The 21921-nt window shown below is 37.9% G+C and overlaps 1 protein-coding gene across 1 annotated transcript; it reads left to right on the top strand.

The window, feature by feature from the left end:
* Window positions 1-10610: 10610 nt before the first annotated feature.
* wnt11 (wingless-type MMTV integration site family, member 11) lies at window positions 10611-21329 on the top strand. Its single transcript, XM_079410143.1, has 6 exons — window positions 10611-10829; window positions 12231-12441; window positions 13756-13982; window positions 15213-15493; window positions 15770-16062; window positions 20084-21329. The coding sequence occupies exons 2-6, from the start codon at window positions 12359-12361 to the stop codon at window positions 20256-20258; spliced, it is 1059 nt and encodes a 352-aa protein (XP_079266269.1). The 5' UTR covers window positions 10611-10829; window positions 12231-12358; the 3' UTR covers window positions 20259-21329.
* Window positions 21330-21921: the final 592 nt, after the last annotated feature.

Raw genomic sequence — 21921 nt, 5'->3', positions numbered from 1 at the left:
AATCTATGACTTGTTGCAACAATATATAGTGATATTCTCAATGTTACTCAGAAAACAGGATACAGGCGGTTTAACTCATTCGAAATACTTCTGCTGAATGTTACACTGTTAGATATGCAAAATAAATCTCTCCTATCTCTTGCTCTGGCTACTGTGTATAGACCACCAGGGTCATATACAGATTTCCTAAAAGAATTTGCAGATTTCCTCTCAGATCTATTGGTTAATGTTGATAAAGTGCTAATTGTCTGAGATTTTAACATTCACGTTGATAATACAAATGATGCGTTAGGACTTGCGTTTACTGACCTAATAAACTCTTGGAGTCAAGCAAAACGTCACCGGGCCCACTCATCGTTTTAATCATACGCTAGATTTAATTATATCGCATGGACTTGATCTTACCGATATAGATATCGTACCTCAAAGTAGGGGTGTGCGATATGACGATTTTTGATCGTGGACGATAAAAATGTCTCCACGATCTGCTTTTGAAGAAATATCGTAGTATCGCGCTACAGCGCACATTGTCAAATACAGTTCTGGCACCGCCGTCTCTATGTACTGTACAACACGACATACAGCAGTAGAGTTACTCAGACAGGACACTGCACTTATTCGCGATCGCAAAAGTACATTATTTGCATACAAGCCTTGCTGGTTAAATGTTTAATTCGCGCGCTGGTCTGACGTGCGCTTGTTCTGAGCGCATACACCTGAAGCACGCGCACTAAAACGCCTGTCTAACAGCGCCTGATTACTCAACTAAGTTATATTTTGCGCTAATACTGTCAAAACACACAAGGTTTACATACAGACTGAGTTGGTTATCTCTAAAATGAAAGTAAATAGTTAAGAGAGAAACGGATGCGTGCCTGTATATTAGATGCGTGCAGCTCTTAAAGGGACAGGACACTAAACATGCTGTCGACTGTCATTAAAGGGATAGTTCACCCTAAAATTTAATTTCTGTCATTATTTACTCAGTGGAAAACCAAACAGTTGCTGGTCTACATTGACTTTGATAGTAGGAAAGAAAAATCCTATGGAAGTCACTGAGGACCAGCAACTGTTTGGTTTTCCACCTTCTTCAAAATAGCATTTATAAATGTTCAGCACAAGAAAGAAACTCATTCCGGTTTAAAACAACTTTTGAGTAAATGATGATATAAAAATACAACATTATGACAGAATTGACAGACAGATGACAGAATATTAATTTGTGGGGGAACTATTCATTTAACGTTAACAAAACAACAAAACACAAAGAGAAAAATCACTCACTATTCTTGACTGAAAAACTTTAATACAGTTGCTTTAGGAATCAGTCTATCTAGTGTTTTATTTTTATATTTGTTCATTCAATTTCATTGAATGCTCTGCTAAATACACCTATTGTACCTGGAAATAAAGCACTGTTTGTTTTATTTGTATATTATGTGTATTTGTAATGTGTATCTTTGTTCTTATTTTTTAATAAGAAAAATAAAATAATGACAGATTTTTTATCTTCACCCACTTTGGCCTAAATATCTGCCATGCATCTTTGTCTTTCTAGTTTGGCTGTAATGCTCAGACAACTTGTAAAACCAAAATAGTAAAACTAACAAAGAATCGGGATAAAAATCGTGAATCGTGATATTTCTATAAAAAATCGTGATATGATATTTTTCCCATATCGCCCACCCCTACCTCAAAGTGATGATGTTACTGATCATTTCCTTGTATCGTGCATGCTGCGTATTACTGATATTAGTTATATGGCTCCGCATTATCGTCCGGGCAGAACTATTGTTCCAGCCACCAAAGACAGATTCACAAATAACCTGCCTGATTTATCTCAACTGCTCTGTGTACCCAACATGGGCACTATCTTCTCTAATACATTAGAAGCTGTTGCCCCCCTCAAATTGAAAAAGGTTAGAGAAAAACGTACTGCGCCACGGTACAACAGTTATACCCATTCTCTCAAGAAAGAAACTCATAATCTTGAGCGCAAATGGAGAAAAACTAACTTGGAAGTTTTTAGAATTGCGTGGAAAAACAGTATTTCCAGCTATAGACAGGCTCTTCCAAAGAATGTATGTATTTTTCTTTTTTGCTCCCTAGGGTAGCATTTCCAAGTTTTTGCCAACAGCTTAAGTGACTTAAGTTTGTATCAAGACAAATGTATGATTTTTTTTAAAGAATCAACAATCCCATCAAAGCACTTTGTGCACTTTTTCATTCGTTCTCTAATCTTGTTCTGCTGTTAAATGGCAAAGTGTGGTTTGACAATATTGTGCAACATCTATTCTCGAAACAATTGTTTGTTTGGTCATTTCCCAAACTATTTTTTATGTGGTGTTTGATACTGACAAGCCAAGTCCTTGTCCGTCTTTCATCGACCAATGTGTTTCGCATACCACAGTTGTTTTGATTTTCTCCCCATTTTCCACAAGCAATAAATTATTTGTGAGATCTGCTGGCCAGATTTTTATGAATTCTTTGTGATATTAATTGTTGTCAAATACAAAGTTACAAGTCCAACATTTAACTTCTCTATCTTGTCTTTAGAAACCCTTAAATGTTCATTAAGGACAGGAGTTGCAACATCACAAGTTGAGTTTGTACATTATCCTTCCAGCCACAAAATAGACCTCTTATTGTCAGTTAATACTGTAGATCCGAGGAAGACACTGTTGCTCAGGTAATGTTTTTTTTTTATTATTATTTTTAGATTATTTTAAACATTCAAACTATGAAGATCTAGCCTATCTTTAAGGACGGAATTGTTGTTCCTTTGGCAGCCTTTTCCAGGCTAATAACATGAGCCTTAAAACCACTGGAGCCATTAACGGCAGCTGAAATGCCAAGATACGCTTCCTCTTGTGAACTGCTATCTGGGATTAGTACATTTCCTCTCTCTTTCCTCCAAAAGCACTCAGTCTGAACATTGTTTCTCTCTGTGTGTTCATCTGGAGCATCCTCTGCTCTGATCACACTGTAGAGGGCTCATGTATTCTCTGTCTGTAGGCCGAAACAGAGCTGCCCTCTCCCTCCTCTCAGAACAAGGGTCTAATTGTGTCTGCTCAGCCCGGTGTGAAAGAACTATCTCTTCGTGTTACCCCTGCTCATCCACAGAGCAAACAGATCCGTCTCCTCTGATGGTTGGGCAGCCTGGCAGCGCTGTTTGCAGACAGGATTATGTCGGAGTCCTCCGGTCTTCTCTAGCCTTCAGAGACTCTCCCACCATCAGCTTTTGTCATAACCATTTGATAAATTCTAAATTGTCAATAATCTTGTAATCTGTTCTAAAATCAGATGTGCTCTTTCAAATGGCTGATTAAAAAGTATGTTATATATTTCATCACTCTCTGTTTGATTGTATTATATCGCCTGCTAATGTCCTGGCCAAACCGAGAATTGCCCTAATTGAACTCCTGAGCTTGTTTCCTGCTGGAAGTCAAGGCAGGGCCATGCCGTAGGACCTGTGGTGGTGCATAATCATGTCCATGCACAGCATGGTTTTAACTATACTCCTGAGAGAGAGGCAGAGGGCTTAACAGGATTTTATTTCAAGGTTTCCGTGCCAGCAATCCCTAGCCAAAATCTCAGAACCACCAACAAATAACGCATTTGGTTTGAGTTATTCCAATGTCAAATATGTTGGTCAGATCCGGAAATACTTAATTTTTTTCTTTTTCTTTTTTCTTTTCTTTTTGTCCATGTACTCTGCATGTAAATTTAGACCTTAACATCAGATCTCATGTATTTAAATGTCATGGATTAACCTGTGAGTTTTTAAGCGGTTTTAGTGTTTCGACTTTCTCCCCCACACTTATAACTGAACCTGAGTGCATTGGAAGTGAAATGGGCATATCTTTGACAGATTAATATGGCTATTAGAATTCTTGAAATAACTCTGTGCTTTTTGGCTTTCTAAATCAAGAGTATTAGGAATGTGTCACTGATTCATTTGCTTATGAGAGTTTGAGGTCTGAGTGCCTGCCGATATGAATAATGCCCTGCTGTAAGAGTGGAGGGCAAGTAGGATTATCTTGTGATTTGGAGTGATTAGGTTACCGCTCTGGCAGCCTTTTCTCCCGACTACTTTGCTTTCAGATTGGAGCGTCTGTAGTTCTTATAACTGACCCTGGTACTCTGGTTTCTTTTTGCTTTAATCCTACAGAAGACTATTGATCAAAAACAGATGTGTCCGTACAGTTTATCTATTGTTCTACTTGTTACCTCTTTCTGCCCTGTTAATCTCCACCGCCTTAGTAGATCAGTGTTCATCTAAACCCAAAACTTTTGCCAAGTCTGTGCTCTTACCACCCAGAAAGCTTACACCATTCTCTCATTGGTTCAAATTCTCTTAATCTTCAGAAACCTTTATACAAACTCTGCAAGTCAGGTGAAAGGCTATTATAATAGACCACGTTCACACAGCAGCAGAATGTGGTGTCAGTCATGTACTTAAGTGTCTAATATGGTTACATTTATTTACGGAATTAGTGACGACCTCGTTCTATCCATCTTATTTTTCAAAGCAAAATGCAAGCTGTTTCATGTCAATGTGCAAGACTTCAGATTCATTAGCCGCTATCTGCTATATGTATTTTTGAACCCCTGATGTATGAACTGGACCCTACTGGATAATAACTAGTTTTCACATCATAAAATGCAAGAGCCACTTGCTGCATGTATGTCTCGCGTGTATTGCCTTTTTTTTTGGCCAACTTGCACATACGTGAGCAACACATGAGCTGTGTGTTATCTAGGTTTTAAAATTAGTCAGAGAGATCAGAGGTCTTGTATGCAGCTCAAATGCGCTTCTCTCAGGTATAAAAGTAGCTATGGGTTAATTAAGATGTCACAGATAAACAATCGCTGCCACAATGGTTACAGGTGATTTTCAAGGCTAGCATGAGAACAAAAAATGAATTGACATTGCTTATTCATTCATACAGTAGTGATTTGAATGCTATGTAAGTGGTTGTGTGAACAGGACAGTTCAAGAGTGAAGGAAAGTTTCAGCAACCTGAGTGTGTGTATAGCTTCAAGAGAGCAGCCATACATCTGTGTTGTTTTATTTTCTTCATTTTGGTTTATCATTTATACTGTTTTTATTAACCTATATTTTTATATTTTACATTACTTATTTAACTTGCGATGCTTTTGATTGTTTAATCTTATTATTGTGGGATTTAACAGAATATTTGTCATTACAAATGAGAGGGAATATCTCAGTTTCAAGGTTTTATGGAATGTTGTTGCAGAGCAGTTTGATATAAAAACACTTGTTGGATTTTCGCTGGTCAGAGAATGTCTGCGCGACTAAGATTAAAACCCAGCTCATTTTTATCATCACTTTGTCTTCCGCCTTGTGCTGCTTCCTGGTGTCCACTGTTAAACTCTCAGGCTTATAGAAGAGTTTTAGGTACCAGACAAAATACAGTGTTACTGATTTTGGGTACCAGACAACATTGATATCTTCTGACAGGCTCTTCTAAAGAGACTGGATCCAAATCCTGAGTCTCTCCTGTTGTTATCTAGTTTTCAAGTTGTCAATCACTTACTGTGTGATCAGCTAAAATAGATACTCCTGACTGTTTATTCTAAAATAGAAGTGATACTTTAGACATACATGATGTCCTGTGTATTGGTTTAAGGCCAACTGTATTCCTCTGGCTCTTATGTTGCACAGGGTTTTTTTTATCTTTTGCTAGGAATGCTGTAGCAGCATGTATTCCGCCTGCTGTCTCATTTCCGATGACAGTGGTTATATCTCATCTGTATAAACCTCTATAACCCACTCACTTTTGTTGATGAGCAGCTTCTTTTGATCTAGTTTTGAGTAGAAAATGCTCTTACCACAAGTACGTCTCTTCTGACCGATAAAATCGCTGTGCTACTGATTTTATCTCATCTGTATCGCCTGTCCCAGCATTCTCCTTGGCAGATGGGTAAAGGCTTTGATCTTCTAGTGAGGGGAAAATAACACTCCCTCAAATGTGGACAGGACAACATGGACATACACAAGGCGATGTCTGTGAGGCCTTTCATGCTTCTGCTGTTTGTAGCCCTAGTTTAATTCTCCTTCCATGTTTCACGCTGGCTTGTGAACAAGCGTTCATTGTTCCTCCCCTTCGCTTCCTTGTCTTTCCCACCTATTTTATCATTTACAAGTGGAGAGATCAAACCCCACACAGCTACAACACTACAGCGACAAGCTGCGGAGCATCGAGTTCCTTGCATGTTTGTTAATGATTATAGAATTTGCTTTCATGAAAGGTCTACTTCTGCTTGTAGCAAATATTGTCATTTTCCAAATCAGTTTGCATATAACCATATCTGAGGAACGTCTTTGAAGTAGCTAATGTTACCAGACACCAATAGCAAAAACCAAACGGGTGCATGTTCCCATACAGTGAGACAAGTCACTTGTGTTTTTGGAAGTACCTCCCATCTGGTACATGAAAGGGGCCATCGCCTTCAAAGAGGGGAGAGAGGGCCAGTCCTAAACAAATGGCCCTTTTCTGAAGAACAGGTCCAAACTCTCTGAATTGGACGCTGAACGTTTTCTCTCTGAGTTCTCCTGCTGAGTGTGACTGTCCTGGTGTTTTTACAGCAAAAAGCACCTAAGAACACACAAACCCAGACGCAAAAGCATGTTCTGCGCTTTTTTTGTGCACTGAAAGCATTGAATTAGTTGTGAGTGGGTGTGGTTCTCATTCTTAATGTTAGTGTACGTAAACTTCCTAAAATGTTCTCCTAAACAGTAATTTGCTTACATTTAAGCCATTTGAACTTTAGCACCAGCATGCTTGCGATAGAAACAAAACCTCGGGACACTGGCATGCCAACATAAGCTGTTTGTCAGGTCTCTCTTCATTCAGCCTATTAAATCATGATTTGTTTTTATGAGATTGCCTAATTAAAACAGGTTTCAAAAGAACAGCCAAAACAAAGCTTCTCCCACCTTAGCTTAAATAAACTGGCTGGACACAGTGCTGCAGCCAAAATTATGCATTTCCTCCTAGTTTAAACAGCCAGTCAACGACAGACTCTCCATCATGGCGTAGCCAACCAGCCCCAAACAGACGCTGCCGCCTTTCTTGTATCTCAAACAAATGGATTCTGTATTTGTCGGAGACACAGAGCTGCTGAACAATGTTTCAAATCAACATTGTTGCTGTGTTCTGTTTGGACTGTGTAGATGTTTTGCCTCAGTTGGGTAACGATTACCACCATTCGCTGCTGGAACCATGCATTCACATGGAGCAATGGACTTGTCTGAAAGTCAATATATATTGCTTACTTGAACAAAAGTTATGGTTCAATAGAAATACATGTTTAGTATCAAGTCATAAATTCATATATAATGATGAACACAGGTTTTATTATAGAATATTGTCACAAGACATTAAATCTTCTCTGCTGATGACAATATTAAGGCATTTTTTTAAACTAAGAGATTTATTTTGTCTTTGAGTGAAGTTTATTTGTTCTTGTAACTTTGCATTCTTAGTGATAGATATCAGGAGTGTGATGTGCAGCTCAGATGCATGCAGTTCTAGCTCTGCGCCGCTGACAGTCACTGAGACACGAGACAGCTGTGAGCAGGGCAGAGACCCGAGACGTCAGGGGACGGGGGGCACTGTGTCTCTGCACTCCTTCAAGTGAAGTGAAGTGACATACTGCCAAGTATGGTGACCCATACTCGGAATTCGTGCTCTGCATTAACCCATCCATCGTGCACACACACACACACACACACACACACCGTGAACACACACCCGGAGCAGTGGGCGGCCATTTATGCTGCAGCGCCCGGGGAGCAGTTGGGGGTTCGGTGCCTTGCTCAAGGGCACCTCAGTCGTGGTATTGAGGGTGGAGAGAGCGCTGGACATTCACTCCCCCCACCTACAATCCCTGCCGGCCCGAGACTCGAACCCGTAACCTTTGGATTACGAGTCCGACTCTCCAACCATTAGGCCACGACTTCCCAACAAGCTCAGAATGAACGATCTGAATATGTGTCAGGGTAAATGGCGCTATGTGTCTGATGATGTCTCAGATAGAAGACAAATAGTGCAGAGCAGTTGGCACAGCTGCCGCAAATGATTCATTATGCAAACGTTAAATCATTAGTCTCGGTAACAGCATAAAAAATTAAAGCAGGTAAAATTTCACAAAAAGACATTTTCTCATTCAAAGCACATGCATTTTTCTGCCCCATGCATAATTTCAGTTATATAAACCGAAGTAGCTTTCGTGCCCTCTATGAACCAGCCTAAGGCTATGTATGCTGGTAGGAGAAGGCTGGAAGATCAAAGTGGCTGTGGTGTTGATCCTGGTACGGGAAGGAATTGAGAGCCTGCGTGTTAAAACCTCTAACACAGACCCACCAGAGAGGTCACGGCTGTTTTGGTAAGTCTTCAGTCCCGTTTGACCTGATATTAAGAGTTCATGCCCATTCACATCTCACTGCTACTAGATGCTTTTCACATCCCTCATAAAATGGCTGTAGGACTTTTTTCATAAACATGCTGCTTTTATGGCTTCAAACCTAATCAAAATTAGCTTTCTGAAAGATATGAATGTGTATTTTTGTTTACTTCACATAACAGATCATAAATAAGTTTGTTTCAACATTAAAACAAGACCCATTTATTGATACTCCCATCTGTCCGCAATGTTCAGAATGCATTGAATCTCGAAAAAAAAGGCCTGTGGTTTTTATTCATGTCCAAAGTCTATTATCTCCAGCACATCCCCCTCGGTTTGGCTAATTCCCATTCCCGCATATTTAAATCATTTGCTGTGGGCAGATGTGTTTTCCCATATATTTGCTTTCCCATCGCTTTGGGTCGAGATTAGAGCTCCACGGGCATTTCACGTTATATTGAGCTGAAACGGTGCAGCTTGGGAGCGAATGGAAATGTTATGCATCGGCAATTGTCGGTGGTACCTCTTAAGAGTATCAGATTAGCTCTAAATATAAATGCTGCCCTCTTTTCTGTTCTTTTTTTTTTTTCTGTTCGCTGCTTTGGTTTCAGCTGTGAGAGAAGGATTAGTTTATTAGATTATTTCTTAAATCAATTAAACTAAAATAGCCTACAGTTTCCAATATCATGCATCTCTCGCAGGCCTCATTAGAGTGAATGCATTCGGTGGGTATAGTGCACATAATAAATACATTTCAAGATAATATGTAGCGCCTGGAGTTTACTCATACACACGCATTTGTTACGGAATTCACTGCAGGAGGTGTTTTTGGGCCAGAGAGCCAGGTTAATAAGAGAAGCATATGGCCAGAGAACATCTTGACTTTTATTACACCATAGACACTATTAAAATGACAGTAACCTTAGATGGTTAAAATATTAACTTGGCCATTGTGTGTGGTGCGATCTGTAATAAACAGACACGCATACTGGCCTATTTTTTTATTCTATAACAATATTTTCTCAACACATTTATATTTATTATTAGCAATCCGTAATGATAATGAATCCTTTAATGGAGCCTTTTATACTTCTTGGTAGACCAAAAACAACAAAAGAATTGAATAGCTCATTTTTATAAATTAGGAAATATCTTTGCTCAGATGTGGACTTCAATGGGCTACTGGGAGTATTTCTGGAGGTTAAATAATTTATTGTGTGAAATGTAGAAGAACCTTTGTGGCTAATATGATACGTGCATCAGGACGTATTCATCACGTTGAAATCATTATTAGCGTCCTTGGAAAATGGCCTTGTTTTTAGAGTGGCCAATATGGGCCGTGTACAGGACTGTAAATGGCACGAGTGAGGAAAGCCGCATAGCCTACTTAATTTTATGGACCTTGCAAACACTAGAATTGCAATATTTCCAACGTTGTAGCAAATTCTGTGATTTTATTCCCTGAAATTAATGTTCCCTCGATTTTTTACTAATTTCACCTCTCAGAGATTACAGTGACTGGCATGATATCACGAGTAGTTTATTAGAAAGGAAATTTAATTCTGATATTTCAACAAATACCCACTCCAAAAATCACTATTTTACTAAATAATGGCGACAGGGTGGACTATTTAAAATCATGCCCTACTGACCAAATCTAAGATGAAGTGCTAATAATAATAGTGCACCTTTGTCCTTGAGTTCACATCCTGAAAGGATGATGATGTCATTATGTATTTATGGAATTGTAAATCATTTTAATAGAGCATAGTTATGAACAACAGTTTTTATTCTAACCTAATCTAAAGTTATTTATAGAAATAATAAATATTTTCCACTGAAATGTGTGTGTTGGAATAAGTTGGAAACAGAAAAGGGAATAAAAAAAATTAAATAGCCTACCTACAATATCACAGTAAAAGTTTGTGTTAATTTTTAAAACTCATCGTTTACACACAGGCTATTCATGAGGGACACAACCCGCACCTTTTTCGATGACTGACCCATAATGAAACTAGGCTTTTAAAAAACGTTGTCGGAGTGTCACAGATCATATTTTCAGCGTTTTCTTTGGCTTGGAAACCTTAACCACTTTGTTATGCTAATAGCCCCTGACATCAGCTCGAGATCAAAGTGGCGCGCGGGCTCATATAATCTCGAGCTCCGTCTGCAGCGTCAGTCCAGCAGATTCCGCCGCGCGAGCAGCACAGCACCTCAAAATCAACACACATCTCTTTATCAGTGGACTGTTGCATGATGCTTTCTCATTTGGACTTTACAAAAACGGATTAACGCACATTTAGACCTTTGGCTAGAGAATTTTGGCTGGATTTAAATAAAACACACTTTTGGATTATTTTGCACCATTTTTTGGCGTCAGTCTCCGTTTGATAAAGGTGAGGATGAAAGTGCGTTCACATTTATTGTGCGCACATTTCTTAACTTGGTATCTCAAGATGTTTTAGCTTTTAAATATCTAATGGAATTTAAAGCAAATCGACAGGGCAGTAATCTGCAATAGTAGCCTACCAAAAAATTAGGGCAGGCTTTATATCGGGGTTAGCCTATAACTAATTAGGTTACATTTTAAATTCACCTCGTTTCCCCCGAAGGTGGAAAAACAAGAGATAAAGATGAAGTGCAAACTTCGAGAAATCGCAGCCTGCAAGAGTGAAACAGCTGTTTTATTACTTTTGCATATAGACTACACACACACACAATAAAAGTGAATCGCTCGCCTCATATCTTTAAATAGCCGTCATTTATATCTCATATGAGATTAGTGTAATTAGCTCGTATAAGAGCTCTGAAGAAATGCTGAAATCTTCGGATTGCGTATAGCTGGCCATACGATCTAAATTATAGAAAATGCATAGGATATAAACTGCACTGCATTGTGTATTTATTTCTTTAGCCTATATTTAGTTCACTGAAAAATAAGTAAAGTCTAATTGCTGCTTAAAATTTGTTAGTAAAATCAATGTAGTGTCAAAGCTACAATCTGTACTTTACATTTTGTTATTTATTAAAAAGACTGAAAATAAATAAAATAATAGAAATCATTACAGTTGAAATTATAGTGTTAATTTCAACAGCAGGAAACATTTGAAATGTAATTAGTATTATAAGTATTGTAATTTTTCATACAATAGCTACCTATGTTTGTAATTGTAATTGCGCTTTTAATGTATCTGTAGCCAGAAGGAAAAGGAAGAAAAAAAACGCAAGCTCTCAGCAATCTGGACAATCACTGTCTGTATTTGAAAGCATCATGCCAGAGGCCAGACAGCCTGTCCACTGGGAGCTAGTATCTGTTTATTGACCTCCTATTCCAGCAGATGGAATAATCTGAGAACATTTGACAACATTCCAAAAACTGCCACACCTATATTTCAGAAATTTGCATGCAGAGTACTAAAACACTGGAAAATTTGAACATTTTTAATGTTTTTTTTTTAATCACTTATCTTTTTAATGAGTTTTTTTTCAGTGTCTCCTTGTCACAAGGAGATGCAAAACCAAAAAACTATATAGACATTTTTAATTTAAATGATACTAAATCCTCAACAACAAAAGTGATGCAGTAATGCAATAGAATAACATAATAACAATACAGAATTTAAATACATTGGAGCAATAGTAAAGCTATTTATAAAGGCTTTTTGTATTTTTTAAAAATCTATGTCTGTAAAAGTATGTCTGGTGCACATTAGTAATCATCAGAGTATAACATGAACCTAGGGTCCGCTGCATGTGATCTATTTTAATCTGAATCTGATTTTTATTTTTCCAAACAGGAGAGGGACGGAAATAAGGAATAAGTGCCATGGCTTTTGGCTTTTAATTATAACTGTGTCAAGAAGCAGTGGGGTCAGCGAGCACCTGCATCAGTGTCTTCTGATCGAGCTGGATCTTGTTGTACAGCATGAAGCGAACCTTCCCTTCTCTCCCGCTCTGTCTCCTTACATTCCTGCTCCTGTCCCAGCAGTGCACAGGAATCAGATGGCTGTGAGTTGCTCTTTATTCTTTATTTATACCGAAACTGTCTAAAATGCATTCAAGATGTTTTACAAGCTGACTGATTTGTCAAATCATCTGCAACGAAAAAATGGAAGCTGGGAAAAGATGTTTTCTTGGTAGTGAAAAAATGGGATTGGAAAAAAAATCTTCACAGAATTTTATCTTAATTCTATTAAATCAAAGGAAAGTTCAACTGAACACTTTTTTCCTGGTAACTTGTGATTTCAGCAGAATGTGTCGTATTCGCATAATCATACTGTTGATGCATTGCGATACAAAACATGATGGTGGAGAAATTTGGTCGTGAAGAGGCCATTTTGCATGCACAAGATGCTGGTAGAGGTTTCTACAGTCTTGATATTGCATGGCAAGAAATGCAAAACAGATGCCGCCATAAACACCTGTGTTCCCTGGATAACAAAGATGGAGAGTGTATGTGTGTTTGTGTGTGTGTAGAGGTTAAGACAGGGGTCTGTCAGTCACAGCATATCATGGAACATAAAGTGGCGGCCCCTAATCTGAAACAGGCAAAGGTAGAGCGGGCATTAGTTGGTTCTCACGAATAGTGATACATGTGTGCGTTTTAGTAAAAGAGAAGGAATCATAAAAGCAATGCTTGAATTCAACAGGTTTCACTACAAAGTCTTACTGAAATTAATATTGTTTATCTCTTAAGTTTTAGGGGGAGATAATTTTTAAGATAAAATCTATAATTTGCATTTTTTGCTATGACTTAACCTTGCAAAAATTCCTCTGCCATTGTCTGAGAGCAGCTATACCATGGAACATTCACTAAACTTTTAACAATAACCAAATCATCTTGCAGATAAACAACATTTTTTCCATTGGCAATTGCTTTTTGGTGCCTTTTCTTGCTTCCAAGCGATTCAGAAATAATCTTCTTCCATTTTGGTCTAATCTTGATTGATTATCTCTGGGAATGGGTTGTTGTTTGCATGCCTTTGTGTGAGACACTGAACAATTTTAGCCCGCAGCCTAAATGCGTGTGAGAACGCTTTCGCAAACGTATTTAAACCGTTGATGTTACTCCTAATATTTTACAGTTGGCTTTAACCATGTTTATTTGACTATGCTGCATTCAGCCACTTTAAATTCAAGACTTGCCACAAATATTTTGATCACTTTTCACACCACCAAACATTTTAATGAGTATTTCAAGTGTCTGTTTAACTTGTAATATAAAATTTGATTAAATTTCTACAACTTAAAAGACATTTATATTAATGCACACAGTTCACAAACATCAAGTGTTCATTGAAATATATGCGTTTACTCATCTAGGTCGCTATCGCAGACCACGCAACACATCAACAAGACCCAGCACTGCAAGACGTTGCCAGGCCTCGTCTCTTCTCAGGCTCAGCTCTGTAGAAGTAACCTGGAGCTCATGCAAACCATCATCCAAGCAGCACGGGAGGTTAAAAAGGTCTGCCAAAAGACCTTCACAGACATGCGCTGGAACTGTTCCTCTATTGATGCTCCAAAATTCCTCCCGGACCTGGAACGAGGTGAGATACAGAGGAAAATCATGTCCAAAGAGGATTTATTTCCAACTGAAGTCTATTTTGTGTAAAGCGTTTCTGAAATCTATCCACAGATGCTCTGTTTAGACACAGCAAGCCCTAAATTTGCAAACGGGCCGCTGTCCGTCCATTGCCAGCCCCTTCAAGGCAACCACACATCTCTCTTTATACCCAAGTGTGGTTTCCATTCAGGCCTTAATAGGTCTGAGGAACCCATCTAACTCTTTATGAGGGCAATGGTTTAAAAAGCAGCCTACGGTGATCTCTAAACACTCTCGCTCCGGGTAACACAGACTATGCCAGTTAAATGCTGCAATTCGGCCTAAGTGCCTGGCTGCATGATAAAAGAAATCATACCCCTGCCCACCCGGAAACCTCCGACCCACAGAATTCTTGCACGTCGCTCTTCTTTCTCATGCTTCGTTTGATGAGAGACTTCACGGAGGAGCAGCGTTTACTGTGAGGACAAACAATAGGATCCATTCAATTCAATGAGAGATGCTATTGAGCGAGTTAGTCAGTAATAGACAGAGAATTGCCTTTTTTCCTGGTTTCACAGTCATTTAAAGCCTACGGTTTTACCCTGCGCCCGACCCCTGCATCACAGATGTGATTTTCCGCTGTCAACCAATTAAAGAAATATGAAATCAATTAAATAAAATAGTCACAAAAAAGATATTGTGTAGTCAACTTGTTTTTTTTCATGGGTTAACGATTCAGCATCACGTCTTGGATTTCCACACGGCGCTGACACTTGCATGCTACGCTTTGACGGGTGCCTTAATCGTCTACCCTATTTTTTTATTATGAGCTTTTAGTGTGATCTAAATGCCGGAGATGGTCAAACTAAATCTTGTTGAAGTTCTAGAGAACAGTATGACATCCTTCCCCGCAGAACGTTTGCATTTGTCAAGAGTTAAAGCACTCCTGCCTCTTGTAAATTCACCGCTAAGGAGGCGGCCTTTGATGTACCTTGTACGGGGTCAAGTTGAGCCTCTCCTGTTTCTACACCTATTATCTTGTCATGACGTATGTGCACTGTGTGAACAGTTCCATAATCTCCGCCATTATCCTTTCATACGGCATACTGACGGGTTTCTCATGTTGCTTTGCTTTGCTTTTTTGTAAGGGAAAAAAATCAGTTAAAGTATTCAGAATTCATGTTTTCTTTTTGTATAAGCAACTAATTTTAATCAGTTTTTTTTTGTCTTTTAGGAACGAGGGAATCTGCATTTGTGCATGCGCTCTCCGCAGCTGCTATAAGTCACACTATAGCACGGGCATGCACCTCTGGAGACCTGAGGTTGTGCTCGTGTGGTCCGATTCCAGGTGAGATACCTGAGCCTGGGTACAGGTGGGGCGGCTGTGCTGATAACCTGCATTATGGTCTCCTCATGGGCTCCAAGTTTTCTGATGCCCCCATGAAGATGAAGAAGAAGTCTGGTTCGAATGCCAACAAGCTGATGCATCTTCACAATAGTGAAGTGGGCAGACAGGTAAGCGGTGCCTCACAGAAACCATGTGTCATCAATTCACTACAAAACCAAAATCACATGACTTAATCTGACAGGCAGTCAGGCATGGAGTTTGATTCAAACCACATTTATAATTAAAATGGGTTATTACTTTTTTTTTCTTTATTTGATACATGATGTGTAATGAGCAAAAGCTGTCCAAATTCACTAATATGTTGCATTCCCTGTGTAGACTGTCAAAATGTCATTTTATTATTGTCTTCATCTGAATCCATTCCACTTTTCCCCCCTGCACAGGCTTTGAGAGATGCTCTGGTTATGAAGTGCAAATGCCATGGTGTTTCTGGTTCTTGCTCCATTCGGACCTGCTGGAGAGGCCTACAGGACCTGAAGGACATCGCCATGGACCTAAAGACCAAGTATTTGTCAGCCACTAAGGTGGTTCATCGGCCCATGGGCACACGCAAACAACTCGTCCCCAAAGATATCGACATCCGGCCAGTGCGAGAGAATGAGCTGGTTTATCTGCAGAGTTCACCGGATTATTGCATAAGGAATGACAAGTCGGGCTCTTTTGGTACTCAGGACAGGTAAGACTAACTAATTACCAAATTACATACTCAACTGCTCAACAATAAGGACTTTTTTTTGGCTAGCAAAAAGACAGGTCAGGTTTAAAAATTCCAAGACAATATCTTCACAGGCCCTAATCCAAACAAATAAATAAATAAAAAAAATATTATATATATTGTATTTCATTAATTGTTTATTTTAATTAAATATTCCTTTTATGTGAATTCACACCAGTCATTTGTAGTAGGAACAGACAGTAAGTGACGGCGATGATTGGTCAAGAAAACACTTGTAAACATTTTACACCAATTTAAACCTAAAAAAATTGACATAACCAGAATCAAATTTAACTTTTGTTTTTAAATTTCTGGTTTGTCGCTGATCAGAAAAACAACCTATTCCACATATTAAAAACTATTTTAATATGGCAGGTTGTCTCTAAACACAACGATCGTGTCATGAGATGTTTGCCTTAGGTTTTTCATTGGCACTTTATAAGATGTCTCATCTCTTCCTGCAGTGGTGGCACTATTTTGTTTTGAAAAGCCCTGATAAAGCCGGACTGTGTGTGTACACACGTGTCTCTGACATGTCCAAAGTGACTGTGTCCTCTTTACTGTTATCACAGTCTTTCTGTGAGTAATGCTGCTATTCACAGAGCTAAGAGCTCTCAGCCGATAGCAGCTCTGCACACAGATTAGCACGACAATGAATTCTTCCTGCTTATTTCCTATTGCTTTATCAGTGGAGACACAGGTGCAGATTTAGGTAAGAATGGAAAAACCTCAGCTTCCTCGCTTTTGTTATGTTTGCGTTTAAATGTGCTCTGTGTTGCTTTTTTTTGGCTGTAAGCTTTGTGGAATTATTGGTTCATATGACATGAATTTTCTGCAATCCACAGTCAGCTCCAAAAATGGTGGCAGCAAAAATAAAGGACATTAATGTCTATAATTTGTCAAATTCTTGAACTCAATATTTTCAGTTTAGGTTTTTATAGGCATTATAGGTCAGTGCGCTGATAACCTAGAGACATGCTATATGTCAGGTGCACTCAACACACAGTATACATTCTCAGCCGTAGTGCTGATAAGACTACTCACACGTGCTCTCTGTTCATATATTTAGTGCTTGGTACTTGGTCACAAGACACTGGTGTGTTTTGTAATCAATAGAGAACGTCAACAGGGAACTGTGTGTGTCTCACATGTTGCTTCCATGGTGGTCTTTGGTATGTAAGGGGTTCAGCACCTCTGTTTATCCCATCACCTCATACCTGTCTTTAAAACACCTGCTGTCCTCAGATGAACATTGTGTTATGTTTTGATGTCAGTTTTTTTATGAAGGGTCAGTTATTATAATTATACCATTCAACAAGGGTTAATCTATCTCACGAACCCTGTGAAGAAATACAGGTCATGTTTCACCCCAAAATCAGCAGAAACAATGAAGAAAATATGTTTTGCCTGAAGAAAATGTTTACATTGTGACATTATATTTATGACAACTAAGCACACTTCCCATTGGGAAAAAAGCCCATTCTTATTGCTGTAATGCCAATAATGTGAGTGAGAGTATGTGTGTGTGTGTGTGTGTGTGTGTATGTGTGTGTGTGTGTGTGTATTAAATTATATGTAAATTATGAGTAAAATGTCCCTACAAATTATGGCAATTCAATTTTTATGAAAATATAATATTTCATATTATTTTACGAATGTATATATTTTATTAAAATATTTTATTATTTAAAATATAGAAAATATATTTCCACAGATCAGCAAAGTGCTGATAAAATATAATGGCAAATAATAAAAATTAAAAATAAGTTACAGACAAATGTTTCTGTACATATTTCTATAAAATTGTGTTTTACCTAAATATGTGTGTGCTTTGTATTTTTTCAATTGTACATCCTAAGTTATAATGTTTCTATAATGAGAATTTTGGGATGTGGGAATGTGCTCAGTTTTTATAATTGTTGTTCTAATGATAATTAAGCACATTAAGAAAAATAGAACTACATATTGTAATATTGAAATGTCAACATTTCTTTCTTTTTCCTTTTTTATTTGATGTTGTGGTGAAATGTGACCTGTTTTTTTTTTTTTTTTTTCTTTTTTTTTTTTCTGTGAGATTCACTCATGAAGTTAGGAAGCTGCTATCATTGCACATCCTTTCTTTGTGATTTGAAGAGTCTTAAGATAATGAGCCGTGAGTGTTACCCTAACTAGACCTGCAGAGATGGCTTCTCTAATCTGATTTGGCGATGAGAGATGGGAGAGACCAAATGACAAGCTTAGTGCAGCCCTGAACGTATCTCATCTGAAGTTACATTGCTCTGCATGCTCCTCATGCTGCTTTGTGAGCAGCAAGACTGCTATTAATGAAATTGGCGCATTAGAAGTTCAGACAGAACAACATCCCAGAGGCTTAGAGATGATCGGTATCACTAAAGAAACAAGAAACAATCTCGAAGTGAGTGAGCGCTGAGATGTGTTTTAAAATGTGTTTTCACTTCGGGATGAAACTTAAAGTTCTGCTCACAGCTGTTAAATTGTTAAACTGATGGTAAAACCAGATCACTTTAGAGACGTTAGGAGTTTGGAAGCAAAATGTCCTAAATTTAGACTACTTTTTCTTCCTTATTTGTTTTTTTAAAGGTCTCTTCATGAATTACAAACTGTTTGACTATATAACTCCACATTGGTGCAGGTCAGCAGAACATATGCTGCTCATTGAGTCCTAAAGCATATTTATCTGCCTTTCTGCCCTTTCAGCATTGACCTGGGAGAGAATTTAACTTTAGTTTTAAATAACAGCATTCTTCACCTCTCTCTCATAGTAGCCATTCCCCCTCTTGTCTGTCTCTCAGCACCCTGAGCATTAACACCACACAATTATAAAACAATGCACTTATACTGAGAGGGCTACACACAGGCCGACCCCTAGTGCATAGAGCATGATTTATGACAGGGCTGTTCATTGCTCAAGTTGCCTCAGGCTTCAGTACATGAGGGCGTCTGCAGGATCCACTTAAACGCAAGAGAAAATATTCCCTGGGTACGAATCAACTGGCTCTTAAAACAAGTTATAAGAAGGTTTAATGCTGTTGGTTTAATATGTGGTTGGGCTAAAGGTTTACCTTGGTTTGAAAAGACGCTTATGTTTAGTAATTTCTCTCATGGTCACACAGAAATGTTTGGTCATCTATTTGTGTGAATGTATTTTTGAAGTCATGTTCCTGAAGTTCCATATAGAAAACAGTTTAGATTAGGTATGAGTTAGCTGTCTAACAGCTGACTAGTCAGTTAGTATATTTATTTATTTTTAAGGTATGTAAATACATTTAGCTTAATATACAATTTTTTATATATTTTAAAAAATAAAATAATAATAATGTTAAAATGGCCTGTTTTATATTTTCAAAATAAAAATAATAACAGATACATATAGAAAAGATTTTGCAAATATTTCTACAAAAAAATGATCATTTACTCAATATAGAAAGGTGTTGAAAATGCACTTTTATCAAAAATTTGGAAAATGTAGAAAATATTTCCACAGATTTTTCTATAAAAAACATAAGTCCTCAGTATTGAAAAGTGTTGATGTCAAATAACTTAAAATGGACTTATTATATATGCACGCACACACACACATATTTGCATATTTTATAAAAACTATAATAAAAAGATATTATTTTATCAAAAATATAAAATCATAGAAAACTATAGAAAATAAACAATATTCCTCAGTATGAAGTACTGATAAAAATAATATCATATGATTTAAAATTGACTTTTTTATATAAAGAAAATAGAAAACATTTTTCTCTAAAAATTTATTTTTTACCCATATTTGTGTGTTCTTTGTCGTTGTTTTTAAAGATGACCTGTTAAAAAAATATGTAAAAGTCCCCTAAAAGGCCTTCTTTATGAGTGATTATTGCTGCCAAACCAATGACAGCAAAAGTGTTTTTTATTATGTTTGTTGGTGGTACAGCATGTTCTATAAAGTTCTTTTTGTCTCTTTCTTCTGCAGGCAGTGCAATAAAACCTCCAGCGGAAGTGACAGCTGTGATCTGATGTGCTGTGGCAGAGGCTACAACCCGTACTCAGAGAGAGTGGTGGAGCGATGCCACTGCAAATACCACTGGTGCTGCTATGTCACGTGCAAGAAGTGCGAGAGGACTGTGGAGAAATACGTGTGCAAATGAGTCGGCTCTCCATCTCTGCCAACAGTTGCTCCGATCCCTGTCGCACGTACCTATTCTCAGCTAAACTAATCTAAAGGAGATCTGGAATGCGCTCTACTTATTGTAACAGAATTGGACAGAATTCTCATTCGAATTCCCAGACTTTGTGGTTGAACGAGCTGAAAATTTCAAGACTTGATTCTGTTCTAGATATATTCAGCCTGGGTGTGGAGCATAACCTTTGTCTACCTGACTTACTTGGCCACAAATAACCAAAGCATGTTACCAACGAGGCTTTCTTTTGTCTTACGCTTTTCCATCTTATATGCTTTTGAGAAGACATGGTTTATTTTTGGCTTTATGAACTTTTATAAACTCTGGACTTTTTTACTGCACAAATGAACGTGGTTTTTGTTAAAAACACCCAGCTCACCGTCCTCAAGAGGATTTTTACTCCTCATCTTTTTTTAAACTTAAAAACATATGCTCCTTTATCCAGATCTTAAAAGTCTATTTTCTTACACAATACCTGGGTCCGTTTATTTTTTTTTTTTTTTTAAAGTTACATTTTCCCTGTTTTTGGCATTGATTTTCAGCCCTCTTTTTAGAACCTTCGGAATTGCTTGACGTTCCAGAGGATTCCACATTCCAAGTTCTAAGGGATTCAGACCTCAGTGCTCAGATGGTACTTGATTCTCACCAGTTAAGACTGACGAGATAAAGAATGTGCTGATCATGCAAAGGGAACTTCAAATGTGGCTTTTGAATTAGGAACTTACAGTGGCTTTCATCTGTTGGTTGGTTGGTTACTTCAATTCTAGAGGGAGAGTACCTGTATTTATTCCACGTATATCAACAAGGACATTGGACTGTATGTGTTGTGCCTTGTTATATTTTTACCCAACATAAAAAAATGCTGATATTCAAATGCCAAACTTCTCTGAGCATGTGAACAGAATATGTGGGTCACCTATTATGGCCGTAATAAGTCGTGAGCCACTTATCTGTGGATGTACATACTGTCATTTTTGTATGCTGAATTAAAAAATAAATATTTATGAACTAATTAAAAATCTTTACCATTTAAACCTGTAAGACTCGCTTTTTCTTTTAATTCAAATGGACTTTCATGAGATGTTGAGCAAGACCTACTGCAAAAACATAGTTGTCATTAATTTAAGTTCCATGTCTTGAGCAAATAACAATTTAGCACAATTACAAATGACACTTCTATAAATCATCTCACACTTGTTATTGTTCCGATTAAAAGCACACAAGAACCAGTCTCTCAAACTCAGAAACCTTGGGAAAGTGTTTGTTTGGACACCATAGCCTAATAAATAGCAACGTGCTAGCGCTAGCTAAACCTTGCGCTTGGCACAATGAGCTCAACTCTTTCCAGCGTTTAATTGTCCGTTACTGCAAGTACGGCTGTTTTATTCAGGTTTTAGAGAAGATGACATAGATGGAGTGAAACGTTACATGAAAGCAATTCAGGCTCAATTTCTTTATTACGTTCAAATTTCTTCGTAATTGCTTCTCGTGGTACAACCAGAGCGGAAAGGGATTTTCAAGAGGTCAGCGTTAAGACGAGCCTCTTGGCTTTAGCTCTGTTTTAACACTTTGAGGTCATGAACACCACCAGGCAAGCACATGTTCTCCATGTTGACTGAGATTGTAAGAG

Source organism: Barbus barbus, assembly GCF_936440315.1.
Source record: "Barbus barbus genome assembly, chromosome: 47".
Taxonomy (NCBI): domain Eukaryota; kingdom Metazoa; phylum Chordata; class Actinopteri; order Cypriniformes; family Cyprinidae; genus Barbus; species Barbus barbus.
This window is presented reverse-complemented; position numbering and strand designations above follow the sequence as displayed.